This window comes from Tiliqua scincoides, chromosome 5 (genome assembly GCF_035046505.1).
Source record: "Tiliqua scincoides isolate rTilSci1 chromosome 5, rTilSci1.hap2, whole genome shotgun sequence".
NCBI classification, from domain to species: domain Eukaryota; kingdom Metazoa; phylum Chordata; class Lepidosauria; order Squamata; family Scincidae; genus Tiliqua; species Tiliqua scincoides.
In genome coordinates this window covers 97,294,407-97,309,799 of record NC_089825.1, presented here as the reverse complement: position 1 = coordinate 97,309,799, position 15,393 = coordinate 97,294,407, and the positions used below count along the sequence as shown (strand labels likewise).

Here is a 15,393-nt window from a genome sequence, read left to right as displayed (position 1 = left end):
CAAGATATTTGTACTGGCCATCATGCGCAAGAACTTTTATTATGTCACCATTGGCAAGTTCGATACCTTCCAGCTGTTGTACTTTCCCATGTTGCAATGACAATATTGCATATTTATCAAGTCCAAAATTCATCTGTATGTCTGTACTGAAGATCTGCACTGTATTCAACAAGGACTCGAGTTCAACAGGGCTTCTGGCGTATAATTTCAAGTCATCCATATACAGAAGGTGACTTATTTTGCCTGCCTGCACTGACATGTTATGGCCCAGTCCTGTTTGGTTCAAAATATCTGTCAGAGGAATAAGAGCAATGTTAAACAACAGGGGTGACAATGAATCACCCTGAAAAATTCCTCTCTTGATGTTGACTTGGCCTATTTCTTCTCCATTAGCCAATAAAATAGTAGTCCACTTTTTCATACTCTGTTTTATGAACTCTCGGATGTTTTCACTGATTCCGTATTTTTCCCGGCAGGTGTTGATCCAGCCGTGAGGCAAGGAGTCAAAGGCCTTCTTGTAGTCAATCCAGGCCATGCTGGAGTTCGTTTGTCGTCGTTTACAGTTTTTCAAGATCATTTTATCTATCAGCAGTTGGTCTTTTGTGCCTCTGGATTTCTTAAAGTTGCCTTTTTGCTTGGTCCGGTAGAGAGAATGTAGCATCAGGTGGTTGTATCTCGAAGTTGCAATGATTTTTGTGAGAAGCTGAAGGTAGTTGGAAGGCAGGTAATAGGGCGATAGTTGCTGGGCACATTGCCTCTTTCCACATCTTTCAGGATCAAAAAGTTTGCCCTTTTGTCATCCAGTCTTCAGTAGTTGCATTTTGGAGCACGTGATTGAATTGCACTGCAATGCGGTGATGGAGACTCCTCAAGTATTCCAGCCAGAACCCATGTCCTTCATCTGGTCCAGGTGCGCTCCAGTTTTTAACAGTCTTTGCATGTTGTTTTGCCATTTGCTCTGTAATTACAGTATCCATTTGTCTCTCGCTGTTGTTGTTGTTAACATCCTTAATCCAGGAAGCATCTTTCTTTTGTTTAACCGGGTTCTCCCAGATGTCTTTCCAGAATTATAAAGTCTCTTCATTATTTGGACCCTCGTTGTTCTGCACTACACTTCCTTTTTGGAGCGGTTTGTAGAACAATCGCTGATTCTTGTGGAACTGGGTAGTTTGTTGGAACTGCTGTACCAATGCAAGAATCATCATCATCATCATCATCATCATCAACAACACAATTTAACGAGTACTTTGCACAACTGGACACCCCGGCAATAGCACCAGTCGTATTACAGAAGACCGCCATGATTGGCACACCATCCATCTTTGGTCGGTACCTCATCTACATCTAGATGTCAGGCAGATGTCCATCTGGATGAGGATTTACGAGCTGATAAATGTTGTGGTTTTTTTGTGTATAAGATCATCAGCTGTGTTGTCATTTTGATGTGAATATAATAATAATAATAATAATAATAATAATAATAATAATAATAATAATAATAATAGTGTTTATATACCGCCTTTCTTGGACATCAGATTTCTCCTCAGACTTTAATTCAAGGTGGTTTGCATAGCAAGGTTTTCCAAACCCTGTAGTAACCTTTATAATAGAATAGTTCTAATCTTTCATAGAAAGCCTCATTCCAGCTGAATTCCTTCCCAGTCTGGCCTCCCTCTGGCTGCTTCGCCTCCAATGCAACTTGACAGCAACTGCTTCCTGCCACTAATGGTCAACTCGTTATCAGCATGTCGAAAGCTCTCAGATACTTCTGGTTGTTCCGAACTGGTGTCCACAGATCTTCAGGCATACAAGGCAGCAGCTCTACCACTGAGCCAGACCTCCTGCCCTAAACATGCTTTTCAGGGTATAGCACCCAGGTTTGTTTCCCAAGAAAATGTGTCATAAATGCAGCCCATTATATACACTGTTCTTCAGCTTAAGCACGCCAATCTGATCGCACTGATTTCAATACTGCTTAGTCATGTCTCATATTCTGGGGATGCAAACCAAAGAGGTGATTTTAATCTTTCAAAAAATGGAAACTTGAAGCTCGGCAAAAGAATAGCTTGGTCTGAATCAAAGACGTTACCCATTTCAGGACATTAAGTGATGGCTTGTGGACAAGGTGAAAGGAAATGTGTTGTAACTCATTTGGAGCACAACCCTATGCATGACTTCTCAGAAGTAAGTCTCATTGAGTTCGTTGGGGCTTCCTCCCAGGAAAGTGTGTATAGGATTGCAGACTTACTATAATTTATTGATGGGAATGTCTACAAAGATACATTGTTCAGTATACTTAGAACAGTGTTTCTCAAACTGTGGGTCAGGACCCAATAGGTGGGTTGCGAGCCCATTTCAGGTGGGTCCCCATTCATTTCAATATCTCATTTGTAATATATTAGACGATGCTACTATGGTATGTGACCGCATTTGGGGACCTTTTAACAAGCTTTTCACAAGCTACTATGTATAATCTTTTAACAATGATTGTAAATGGGACTTACTTATAAGTGTGGGTAGGATTGCAGCCTAGGATTGTTAAAAAATTTCCTGCTTGATGATGTCACATCCGATCATGACATCACTTCCGGTGGGTCCTGACAGATTCTCATTCTAAAAAGTGGGTCCCGGTGTTAAATGTGTGAGAACCACTGACTTAGAGTATCATCAATAAAGCAAAGTCTGGATTGTAATAAACACTTTGGTATGGAAAACTGAGGTTAATTTTCAAACCTGTTATGAGCCATGTTTCCCCCTGTTAGATTACCTATGGAACATATGAGATACCAGTCACAAGAAATAATTTTCCTTTTATATACTGGATGGCAATAAGGGAAGGTACTCTGCACACCGGCATAGTCCAGCTACTGCTGCATTTCCAATGGACATGGATTGGTCTCATTGTTTCAGAGGGTGATACTGGAGAAGGCTTCCTGCAGAGGCTGACCACAATGCTGGCCCAGAACAGCATTTGTTTTGACTTCTTAGAAAGGACTGTCGTTGCCAAGGATCTTATTTTGGCTTACACTCAAAATGCATTCTTGAAAAATATGTTAAGTATATGCTCCACACTTTTATCCACTACAGCCAACATTGTTATTGTCAATGGGGACTGTGAGACTCTGGGAGCGCTGGGCTACGTATTGTATCTGGCTGAATTTAAACTTAGATCTCATATAGGGAAGGTTTGGATCACACCACCTCAATGGGATATCACCAGTGCTATTGACATTGAGGGCCTCTGTGCAAAAACATTCCATGGGACTTTGTCTTTCACAACCTCCACAAGGCCCATGCCAGGATTCCAGGACTTCCTTCAGACTCTAAAGCCTGATAAGTCACTCACACGTTTTCTCTGCTTTTTCTACAAATATGCATTCAGGTGTTGCCATGATGGGGAATTTGAAACTTGTAAATGCTGTACCAGAGAGGAGAAACTGGAGAGTCTGCCTCAGTCTTGGTTTGAGATGGAGATGAGTTATCAGAGCTACCGCATTTACAATGCTCTCTGTGCTGTAGCGCATGCTTTAAATGCCACATATACGCCCAGACCAAAAACAATGCTGAACAGATTCACATCCAAACTGTTGAACATTGAACCCTGGCAGGTATATTCCTCACTGTATTGATATGGTTATGTATGATACTGCTACTAGGAAGAAACTTGCTCAGTATTGGTACCTTACAGGTACTTACAGGTACCTTTTTTTGACGAGGGGTTTGGTAATACAGTGTACAATATGAAGCTATCAACTGTTTTCTATTTTTGTCCAATCTAGATGCAGTCTTTTCAGAAAAATGTCCGCTTTAACAATGCAGCTGGCTATGAAGTGTGGTTTGCCCAGGAGGAATTGTCATCTGGACTTGATGTCATCAACTGGGTCACTTTCCCTAATCAATCCTTCCTTAAGATTCAAGTTGGAAAGATGTCTCCAAGTCTAGAGTTTACCATCCATGATGATGCCATTGTGTGGAATAGCAGATTTCAGCAGGTAGGGCTAAAATTCTTCAGCAAGGTGACCGCCTCATTTGCCTGGGAACATGATTTTACCTACACCACCCAAGCATTCCTGAGCACCTGAGTGTTCCTGGACACTATGCTATGGTGGGGGCATGCTATGGTGGGGGAATGATTGAGAGGCCCTTGAGATGTAAGAGAATATATTGTCCCCTTACCTCTGCTTAGGCCCCCTGCCAGCTTATGGGTCTCCTCGTACCTATACCAGCTACATAATTGGTAAAAGCCCAAGGAGATCCGAAGGGTGGGGCAGGTTGAAAAATAGGGGATTGGATCCGAAATGCATGACTGCCATCAGATCAACCCTTTCCTTCCCTGTCACACCCTGGTTCCTCCCCTGAAGCACCCCATTACTCTTCCTCTCTGCCCATGGCCCACCCCTGGAAACAACTTACTTGGGTTGGTAGATACTCCTGAAGCCACAGCTGTGCCGTCTGCGCTGCTCACCATTTGTGGCAATGGCCTGACAGCACACAACAGTGTCCCGGCTTTTGTGCTGTCAGAAAGTGTCCTGCAATGCTGGAATGTGAGTTCTGGCAGTGCAGGGTGACTACAGGATTGTACCCTTACAGAGCAATCCTATGCCTGCCTACTCAGAAGTAAGTCTCACTGTGCTGAACTGAATCCTCAAACTGTGGGTCAAGACCCACGAGGTGGGTCACGAGCCAATTTCAGATGGGCTTCCATTCATTTCAAGGTGTATTTTATTTTTAATATATTAGATGCATGTGACTGCATTTGTGGAAATGTTACCGATCTGCACTTTTAACAGGCTATTATGGATATGCCTTTAACAATGATAGTCAATGGGGATAACACCCAGGTAAGTGTGAATAGGATTGCAACCTTTGCGGTGTTTGGGGCATTTTTTAAAAACAGATTGGCAACTGCTTGGGAGGGTTGTTCTTTATTTTAAGTCAATCTGTAGTCTTTTAATGTACTTATTTACTCTAATTTTGTTGCATGGGGGAGTTAAAAATGTTCCTGCTTGATGATGTCACTAGAAGCCATAAAATCACTTCCAGGTTAATGACATCACTTCTTGTGGGTCCCAATAGATTGTCACTCTAAAAAGTGGGTCTCGGGGCTAAAATAAATAAAACACAGAATAAAACTATTTTAGATATATTTGCAAGGCACATAGCATGTCATGTTGATTAACCAAATACCTATATTGAGATAAACATTGAGATAAATAACAAATAGATAGCTGGGTTTTGAGGTGGGTCCGACTTCAAGTTTGTGTCCCATGTACAAGTTTTAACAAGTTGAAGCCTACTGGAGAAAGAAGGATGGCCATAGTGGGGGACATTAAAAGAGCTTCTACTTATGTCCCTATTTTTTTATTCTTAGACGTTACCCCTTCAGAATCTAATTGCTATTGGGCACTGGCAGACCTGGGGAGGAGGTAAAATGCCAATGGGGCGCCACCCCTCAGAGCCTGCCAGCCCCATGCCACCACCCTCACCCCTGCTGCCATCCATGCCCCCTCACCACTGCTTTTGGCTGACCTCCGGAGGCATTCTGGGGGCTGTGGAGGTTGCACATGTCAGATCTGCCACATTTCCCAACATGCATACCATGGTAGCATCAGGTTTAATATGCTTAAAATGAAGTGAAGTGAATGGCGACACACCTGACCGACCTAATCAATCCTGAACCAAACTTAGCTGCCATTCGCACCCCACCACCATCCACATCTCCCAATCACCATTTTCCATTAATGGAAAATCACCATTAAATCACCATTAATACCAAGGGTATTAAGATACACAATTCATAAGAGTCCAGAATTGTTTTTGCTAGGTTTAAACTTAGAGGAAATAGTAGTTAATGATAGAACTTTACTATGGTATACGGTGACAGCAGCAAGGATGATATATGGAAGCAAGAAAACGTGCCTGATATAGACGAATGGCTACAAAAGATGATATATATGATGGAAATGGATAAAATTACGAGAAGTTTGAATGAAGAGATGTTAGAGAAATTTCATTTGGAATGGTATAAATTTAAAGCCTACTTGGAGAAAAATTGAAAGGTTAAGGGTTCATTTTGGTTATTAGAATGTTAATAAGAATTATATAATGAACAAAAGTTTATCTTGATAAAAGAATAAAATTATAAATGGTTAAAATGCTGGGGGAAGTTCGGGGGGAGGGAGGGGGGAGTGGAAATGAAATTTATATTGAAGTAAAGAAAAATATGTAGAAATGTAATGAGTGAATTGAAACTTGATGTTTTGGATCTACTATAGATATAATGTATTGTGAAAATCTCAATAAAATTTATATGAAAAAAACCAAAACTGTCACTTCTGGTTTTCTGACAAAAACTGCAAGTGATGTTTAAAAGCACTTGAAGGCCAGAGGAGGCCACGTGCCTCCTGGATGTGATGGTAAGAGGTAGCAACCACTGGGGCGGGCAGCATTCTGTAGTCCTGGCCTGGGGCAGCACAGAGGCCAGGAATGCCAGTGCAATGGGCCAGTTCCCTGATGAAATAAACGCATGCTAAGTTTTCTGCTAGCAAAGGGCCCTTTGGGAATAAAACCAAATACTGACGTATTTCCTGTTTCATTTGGCTCTGCCCTGAGCTCTTTTGAGCCTCGATAGGAAAAAGAAATCTCTCTAACGAAATGTGAGAATAGAACTCTTTCTGAAATCCAATAGAGCAGGAGTCTTCAAGAGGTCACTCGCAGCAGGGGAATAATCTGTTGCTGGTCAGGTGAGCCACTCTCGATAAGGTGAAGTGCACTGAAAGGGAAGGATGGTCGTGCTGGTGGGCATCCAATGTTTGCTTCCTCGTTTTCCCCCATTCTTTCTTCTTAAAATCTGCCTTGTTCAACCTGTGTTGAGAGCTGCCATGTTGGACACAGCAAGGCGGTTCGAGAGAGGGAAGCAATCTGTTGCTATGATTGTACTCTGTGTCCCGATGATATGATGTCTAACCAGACAGGTAAGTGGCAGTGCACAGATTTTCCAGGAAACATTTGCAAATATTAGTCCACCCTAAAACCATAACATATGCCTTTGTATTGGCCTGCTCTTCTCCACACACTTAATTTATGATGCACTGATTCTTAAAGGGAACACTGATTACAGCTGCAACAAGGGAGGCACCTTGAAAGACTTCAGAGGCATTCTGTCACATTAATCCCCAAAAAGCCTACTCCTTGCTGCATTTGGTCATCCCCCCGTCTGTAAGCAATGAAGTTCAAAAAAGGAAAATGAAGAATTCTCCAATATTTGCTTCCAACCTCCCATCATTCTTATGACTTAATAGAGTTACTGACACTCTCTTTGTCCTCTTCAGATGCAGTTCATTGTGTCATATGCCCAGAAGATCAGTACCCAAACAAGAACCAAGATCAATGTATCCCCAAACGCATGGCCTTCTTACACTACAATGAGCCCTTAGGAATCGGTTCGGTTTCCATCGCTTTGTCCTTTACAGCTGTGACAGTTTTGGTGATACTGATCTTTATAAGGAACTGGGACACTCCCATTGTCAAAGCCAACAATCAAAACCTCACCTGCATTCTTCTCAGCTCCATTCTGCTTTGCTATCTTCCCTCCCTGCTCTTCCTTGGCAAACCTAGCAAGGTGTCCTGCCTTCTCCGACAATCGGCTTTTGGCATCATTTTCTCTGTGGCTGTTTCTTCTGTTTTGGCAAAAACCATCACTGTGGTCTTGGCCTTCATGGCCACCCAGCCAGGGAACAGGATGAGGAAATGGCTGGGGAAAAAAGTGGCCCACTCCATTGTCCTTTCCTGTTCCCTCATTCAAGTGGGGATCTGCACTGTATGGCTGTCCACCTCTCCTCCTTTTCCAGATGTTGACATGCACTCCCAGACTGAGCACATCATAGTGGAGTGTAATGAAGGGTCGATCATCATGCTCTATTCTGTCCTGGGCTACGTTGGTTTTCTGGCCCTCATCAGCTTCACAGTCACTTTCCTTGCCCGAAAACTACCAGATACTTTCAATGAAGCCAAATTCATCACCTTCAGCATGCTGGTGTTCTGCAGTGTGTGGATCTCCTTCATTCCTGCTTACCTGAGCACCAAGGGGAAAGACGTGGTGGCTGTGGAGGTCTTTGCCATCTTGGCCTCCAACACTGGCCTCCTGATTGGCATTTTTCTCCCTAAATGCTATGTTATTGTTCTAAAACCAGATCTCAACTCCAAGCAGCTGCTAACAGAGAAAAGAAGTAATTAAATTGGATTCTAAGATGATAGTTGTTTTGCATGTTTTTCTCTCTCTATGTTTCCATACAGTATGAATACTGGATCACAGCATATCACATTTTTATCTCAGTCCAGATTCTTTGGTTTGGAATGTGCAAATCTGAAATCATTTCAGATGATGGACGCAGGCCGGATGAACATCAGCCTGGTGGTAAAGGCGCACCACGGGTTCGCTCGGGTGGCCTGAGCTAGCCTGCCACCCTGCCCCTTCAGGGTGACAATGAAGGGGGCAGCAGGCTTGTACTGACGCTGCCCAGAGTCTGGTGTGGTCGTCCAAATCACTATAGGGGGAAGTAGACGGGCAACTCCGTTTCCCCCATGTAGAACCCGCATGACTTATTTGTTAGGCCCTGTTGCAATCTGAAGTACGTATATTTAAATAATAAAGTGGCCCTTTGTACCATATACCCTTGCCTGTGTCTTTATTGGGGGGTGCTGGGTAATTCTGGTGGCACGTGTATTAGCACGCCACTGGCATTTACCCTGCCCCCACTCGAGGCACAGGAGGGGCCAGCCTCGCAGCCGATTGGCTGGGGGCTAATTGGTCTGGGGCCACGTGCAGGCTGCTCAGAGAAGCCTGCGCAGTCGGGACCAGGCAGCGGTCGCCCACCCTTTGGCAGTCCGAGACTAGCTGGTCACCTTCTGGGGCCGGGTAGGAATTTTTGCCATCAGCCTAATTGGCACATCGGTTGGTGGTTTTTTGCCTACCCCGGACTGCGGAGTTAGGGGCGGAATGGGGGTTTTCCATAGGTCTTCTTGGTCACTTTAGGCAGGTGTCGTGCGGGTTTTGGGTAGGTAAGGTCATCTCGGTGTACACCGCAGGGTGGCAAGGGCTGGGTGGACTCCACGCTTGGTCATGCTGGCATTCCCGGCTGGGTGAGGCAGGCTTGATGAACCTTGGCCTGGTGGTAAAGGCGCACCGCGGGTTCACTCGGGTGGCCTGAGCTAGCCTGCCACCCTGCCCCTTCGGGGTGACAATGAAGGGGGCGGCAGGCTTGTACTGATGCTGCCCAGAGTCTGGTGTGGTCGCCCAAATCACTATAGGGGGAAGTAGACGGGCAGCTCCATTTCCCCCATGTAGAACCCGCATGACTTATTTTTTAGGCCCTGTTGCAATCTGAAGTACGTATATTTAAATAGTTAATAAAGTGGCCCTTTGTACCATATACCCTTACCTGTCTTTATTGGGGGGTGCTGGGTAAAGTGCTGCTTCTCAGTACTTTTACCACAGTACACTTACAGTACACTTAGAATGGGCCCTTTTCTTTCAATGTTCATCATCTAGATCTCAGCCACACAGTCATAATGAGCTCTAGGTTGATGCATTAGACCAGAATAAGCAACAACACTGCGGCACTGGTGGAGTCACTGGGTCGGAAAGAGAGAAATTGCAATATGCCTTCTGTGGTATCATGAAGGGGTGTGGAAGGTGCGTACTGCATCAGCTGACACCCTCAGGGGGATGGAACCACTAGTGGCTGACATTTTGGAAACCTTTTAGACTCTTCACGTGTATGAATAATAGTATCATGTTATATGGGATTTGAATGTTATATATGGGAATAGTGATTGCATGCAGAACATAAATGAAACAAACCATGTTGAATTATCTGTATTCTATCACACATTGGGCCACTTAACCCCCAAAAAGAAAACACAACTGCCTTATGTAACAAAAAGTGAATTTGCTGAACTCAAAACTCACCAATAACACTGATTGTTCCAAGAACCAATGATGTGTTATTGTGACACAGCAGGCAACCAATAATGTGTTCAAATGCAGAGATGGGCAAAACCAGTGCAGCTTGACTTAAGTTGTGAGTCTCCACCCCCTTTAACTTGACTCGAAAAGGAGCCCAAACAAGCTGACTTTCCGAGTTGCCTAGAGCATTCTGGGGACTCTAAAAGACTCAAGTCCTGACTTTTTAGGTAAAAAAGGAAACTGCAGCTCTGTGGACAAAAACGGAGCTGCTACCAGTGTGTATGTTTATGTGTATGTCGGAGTTCTCATTTAATACTCCCCTGATGTCCCCATCATATCTGTAAACAAGGTGGGAGGGGGTGGAACAAACTGTGAGGACGCAGAGAGAAGTGGCACAAGGGAGGAGGGTCATATGCAGCAGCGGGCAGGCTTACCAGTATGACCCACTCCTTTGCAGCTCTACTCATAAGTAGTTTCATTGTGACCAGTCATTCAATGAGCCTGCTGAAACCATGCCATTACTCCTGGATGGCTATGAATTACCACCACCCCCGCCGCCTTCTTCCCTCACTCGTCCAGGGAAAAAAACTTTCTTCCAATTATCACTGGTTCCATTAGAGATGGACAAGAGAGCCCACCTGCCTCCCCCTCCTCCTTCTCAATGCAAAACCAAAACATTAAGTCTTCCCTGCCTCCCGGCTGGAAATGCCCTGCTGCTTGCCTGGTCTGAATGATGGCCCCACAATGCCTTTCACACCTCAGAAAAAGTAAGCAAGCACACCCAGACCAGACTCTCTGTTGGAGAGTCTGGTCCAACAAGAAGCTGACAAGGACATTGCAAGAGGGATCTGAAGGCCTTAGGAGTGGACCTCAACAGGTGGGAAACCCTGGCCTCTGAGCGGCCCGCTTGGAGGCAGGCTGTGCAGCTTGGCCTTTCCCAGTTTGAAGAGACACTTAGCCAACAGGCTGAGGCAAAGAGGCAAAGAAGGAAGGCCCATAGCCAGGGAGACAGACCAGGGACAGACTGCACTTGCTCCCAGTGTGGAAGGGATTGTCACTCCCGAATCGGCCTCTTCAGCCACACTAGACACTGTTCCAGAACCACCATTCAGAGCGCGATACCAGAGTCTTTCAAGACTGAAGGTTGCCAACTACTACACCCAGACAGAGACAGACTTGATTCTGCCTGCGTGGGGACTCCTTTCCGAGTCAGTGGCCTCAGACCCGAGTCAGCGCCAGAGTAAATAATATATAACAATAAATTCATAGCATGGGATGGCTGCTTTGCCTTCTTTTTTATTTTTTTAAAAGACAAACAGCAGTTGGAGGACCTGACAAATGGAGCAGAAGTTTGAGGATGTGCCTGCAGATCGTTAGGATTTTGCTTTGGTTCCACTCCTGATCTCACCACTATAAAATATTCCAGTGGTTTGCAAACTTTTTAGAGGCCCTAGAGGCTGCAGCCTGACTTCTAAATGCCAAGGAATGTGGCTATAATGGTGATTGGGCAGGAGTGCTCCCCCCCCCTCACGATTAGCAGCTTGTTGTACCCTTGATGCACAGTCTGCCCTGTCAGTTTCACAACCAAACAAAAATGGGGTCAAGTCCCACTGGTGGGTTTCGGACTCACAGTTTGGGAACTGCTGCACAATTTGAAACAGAACGATGTTTGCATTGACAAACCATTTGGTGCTTCTTTCTGTTTAAATTTTCACAGAGGAGCATGTTTGGAAATGTAACCATATGTCCTAAAGTCCTAAACCCCCCTACCATCCACCATTGTTTTGTTGCATTAAATACTATCCCCACTGTTTTTTAAAAAAAATTCCAACAGATCATTTTTCATATGTAGTATAATAAAATTTGGCCCATCTGCCTAACACTCCTTTATCTAACATATAGCAACTAATCTATGGAAAGAGGTGAAATCTGAATGGGGATCACAACAAAGGCAGCCCACATCTCACAATGATCCCAGTTCAGACTCCCTTCCACAAAATTGCATACCGTTTGACCTTTGTAAACATTTATGTTTTTCATTTCACAAAGATGATCAGGGAGATGTTTAGATACTCTGTAATTATCCAAAGTACTATTATTTCCTTCCTTGCGCAGTTGGTAAGAAATGCATCCATATTTCAAAAGGAGGTGGATCTATTCTGAACTGTATCAGTGCCTTACGGAGGAACAGAGATCACCGAATATTTCTGCTTCAAAACATTTTGGGGAGAAATCTCTGTGACCACACATGCTGCTGAGTGAGGTTCCTGTGAGGTTCCATCAGGATGCCAGCCACAGAGAAATCATTGTAGCTGGAATTGTAGTTCAGGATGCAGAAGTTCAGATGCAGCTGGGTTGGACATGCATTTGTGGTTGTTTTTGCTCTTTCTGCTGCTGCTTCTACAGTCTCTTGTCTGTTGGGAGAATGTGCCCAGTGAATGTGAAACTGAAGGAAGCTATGGGGATACTAGGCTAGGAGATGCTGTCATTGGTGGGGTCCTCTCTTTTTTACATCCTGTACACAATGCAATTAATTTTCAGAGACTACCAGCAATGAAGAAAAACTATTTCTCGTAAGTTATTTCTTGTTTGGTATCCATCATACTAATTGAAATATGAAGTCTAGAGAGCAAACAACTGCACTGGGGTGGAATTTCAACAGGTGCAGCTTGTTGGGAAGAACAGGGTGGGGTTGGGGCAATGCATTGGTCAGGAAGAGAGCGGATATCTTTGAAAGCAGCTCTGTTTATATCCTATCTCCCTTTCTGGCCACAAACTACCTACACATATCCACTTGGACTTGCACCAGCAAAATCACAGGCACAGTAGATCCATTGCAGCAGCTAAAACTTACTTCAGGGCAAAGAAAGAAATGTTCCCTTACACAATTATGTTTGTTCTGCTCTGATGAACAACTCCATTGCTGCACCCCTCTTCCTTACACCTCTTTAGTTTTGTTTCCTTTTCTCATTGTACTTGGGATGAGTTTTTCACTGTACAAGCATATATCCAATAGTGTGGGTGTCATTGTCCCCTAAAATTGAGTGCTGTGCAAACCAGCACTAAAAAAGACATTGTTCTTGACGGGACAAGAACCTGACACTGATTGGCCAGAATACACTGCTCTGATTGACAATAGCTGTCAGTCATGCCCAGGATGAACCACACTGTAGCAAAACAGTGCTCAAGGAAATGCCACTGTGGGTGGTACTACTGTAAATGTATATGTGGTGCACATGACAATGTGCTAGACCTTATCTCTGCCTCAATGTCAATCTCATTTCAGAATAGGGTACAAACATTATCAGCATGTCCTGGCCTTCCTTTTTGCCATTCATGAGATCAATAGGAATCCCAACCTTTTGCACAATGTGACCTTGGGCTTTAAAATCTATGACAACTTTTTTGAAGGAATGGCCACATATAAGTCCATCCTGGATCTACTCTTCAAACAACAAAGGAATGTACCCAATTACAAATGTGATAAAAAAGGTGATGTCTTGTCTGTCATTGGGGGATTCACGGTAGAATATGTCATCCAAATGGCCAACATTCTTAGCCACTACAAGTTTCCACAGGTAGGTACATTTGGATGCATGAATGGGTGGCATAAAACCGCTCTTCACTTCTTATATTATTTGGCACTTTATCAGTGAATGCCTTTTTTTAGCTTGAAAAGTATTGCAAAGGGGCAATGCAGTGCAATAATTAAATCGTTTATTCAAAAGAAATAACCATTTGAGGAGGTTCTTGAGATCTCAGTTGTATAGGAGGACATAACATGACTGATTAGTAACCCAGATGTGGGCAGAGAGACCTCCAGCTCTAAATAAATAATAATAATAATAATAATAATAATAATAGGGGTTGCTGCCTCCCTCCCACCCCAACTGACCTGGAAAGGCCAGGGGAGGGACCCCACACTGGCAGCAAAAGTAAAAGTACGTTCAGATGCATGAATGGGTGGCATAAAACCACTCTTCACTTATTATATTATTTGGGACTTTATCAGTGAATGCCTTTTTTTAGCTTGAAAAGTATTGCAAAGGGGTAATGCAATGCAACAAGTAAACTGTTTATTCAGAAGAAATAACCATTTGAGAATGTTCCTGAGATCTCAAGTTGTATAGGAGGACATAACAGGACTGATCAGTAACCCAGATGTGGGCAGAGAGACCTTCAGTTCTAAATAATAATAATAATAATAATGTTTGTCGGGGTCACTGCCTCCCTCCCACCCCGACTGACCTGGAGAGGCAGGGGGAGGGAGACCCCACTGGCAGCAAAAGCCTCGGGAGGAGGAGGAGGAGAGGCTGCCTGGACCCTGGGTGCGCCTGCCCAGCTGCCTGTTCCACCAAACTCAAGGGAAAGAAGGGAGGCAGGGACCAGAGTGCCAGGCCCCGGTAAGGAAGTGGGAGGAGGGTGAGGGAGGAAGGGTGGAGCAGAGAGGGCTTCATAACGGAGGCCTGTGATGAGGGTGAGGAGGGCAAGGTGTAGAGCAGATCCTGCTGCCCCACTGGTGAACACCACCCTCAAGAGACAGCGAGGAGGAGAAGGGTGCTGTGACCCCCTCCCTTTGGTCACCCAGCTGAGGCTCCAGAGGCACTCCCCTCCACCCTTCGTTAGGCCTCCTCTCCCTTGCTGGGAAGGCCTGGGAGGCAGAGAACAAAGCTCCACGGACGACAACCACCTTGCCCCCACACAAATCCTGACACCCTAGCATCTATTTGCTACCTCGGGTCAAAGTTGTTTTTATTTTCTGGTTAATTGGCCACAACTTTTGATAGAATACAGATATTCCAATGCCGTTTTGTTTCATCGCATTCTGCATTAAATTACCTTTCCAATGATATATAACATGATGCTATTATTCATGCATACCAATATTTTCACAATTTTGGTCACTAGTGTCAAGCTCAGCTTGTTGTCCCTCAGCTTGTTGTCCCAGCTTGATGCCCGATGCAACTGCTACCCCCTGCACCCCCTTAGCTAAGCCACTGCCTATGGGGCTTCCTCCCAGGAAAGTGTGCATACAATTGCAGACTTACTATAATTTATTGATGGGAATGTATTTAAAAATACATTGTTCAGTATACTTAGCATCTCATTGATAAGCAAAATTCTGGATTGTAATAAATACTTTGGTTTGGAAAACGGTGGTTAATTTTCTAAGATGTTCTGAGTCATGTTTTCCCCCATTAGATTACTTATGGTACATATGAGAAACCAGTCACAAACAATAATTTCCCTTCTCTATACTGGATGACAATAAGGGAAGGTACTCTGCACACCGGCATAGTCCAGCTACTGCTGCATTTCCAATGGACATGGATTGGTCTCATTGTTTCAGAGGATGATAGCGGAGAAGGCTTCCTGCAGAGGCTGACCCCATTGCTGGCCCGGAACAGCATTTGTGTTGCATTCTT

At 44.3% G+C, this 15,393-nt stretch overlaps 2 protein-coding genes across 2 annotated transcripts in view; one reads left to right on the top strand and one right to left on the bottom strand.

Annotated features, from left to right (window-relative positions):
- Positions 1–15,393, bottom strand: part of LOC136652475 (vomeronasal type-2 receptor 26-like) — a 77,045-nt gene that overhangs the window by 37,312 nt on the left and 24,340 nt on the right. The gene's annotated exons all lie outside the window — the stretch shown is intronic.
- On the top strand, positions 858–8,218 carry LOC136651182 (vomeronasal type-2 receptor 26-like; the record flags this gene model as incomplete). The annotated part of the gene is made up of 3 exons (XM_066627372.1): positions 858–910; positions 6,877–6,974; positions 7,332–8,218. Coding segments are annotated over exons 1-3 (1,038 nt in total), but the record flags the coding sequence as incomplete, so codon positions are not given.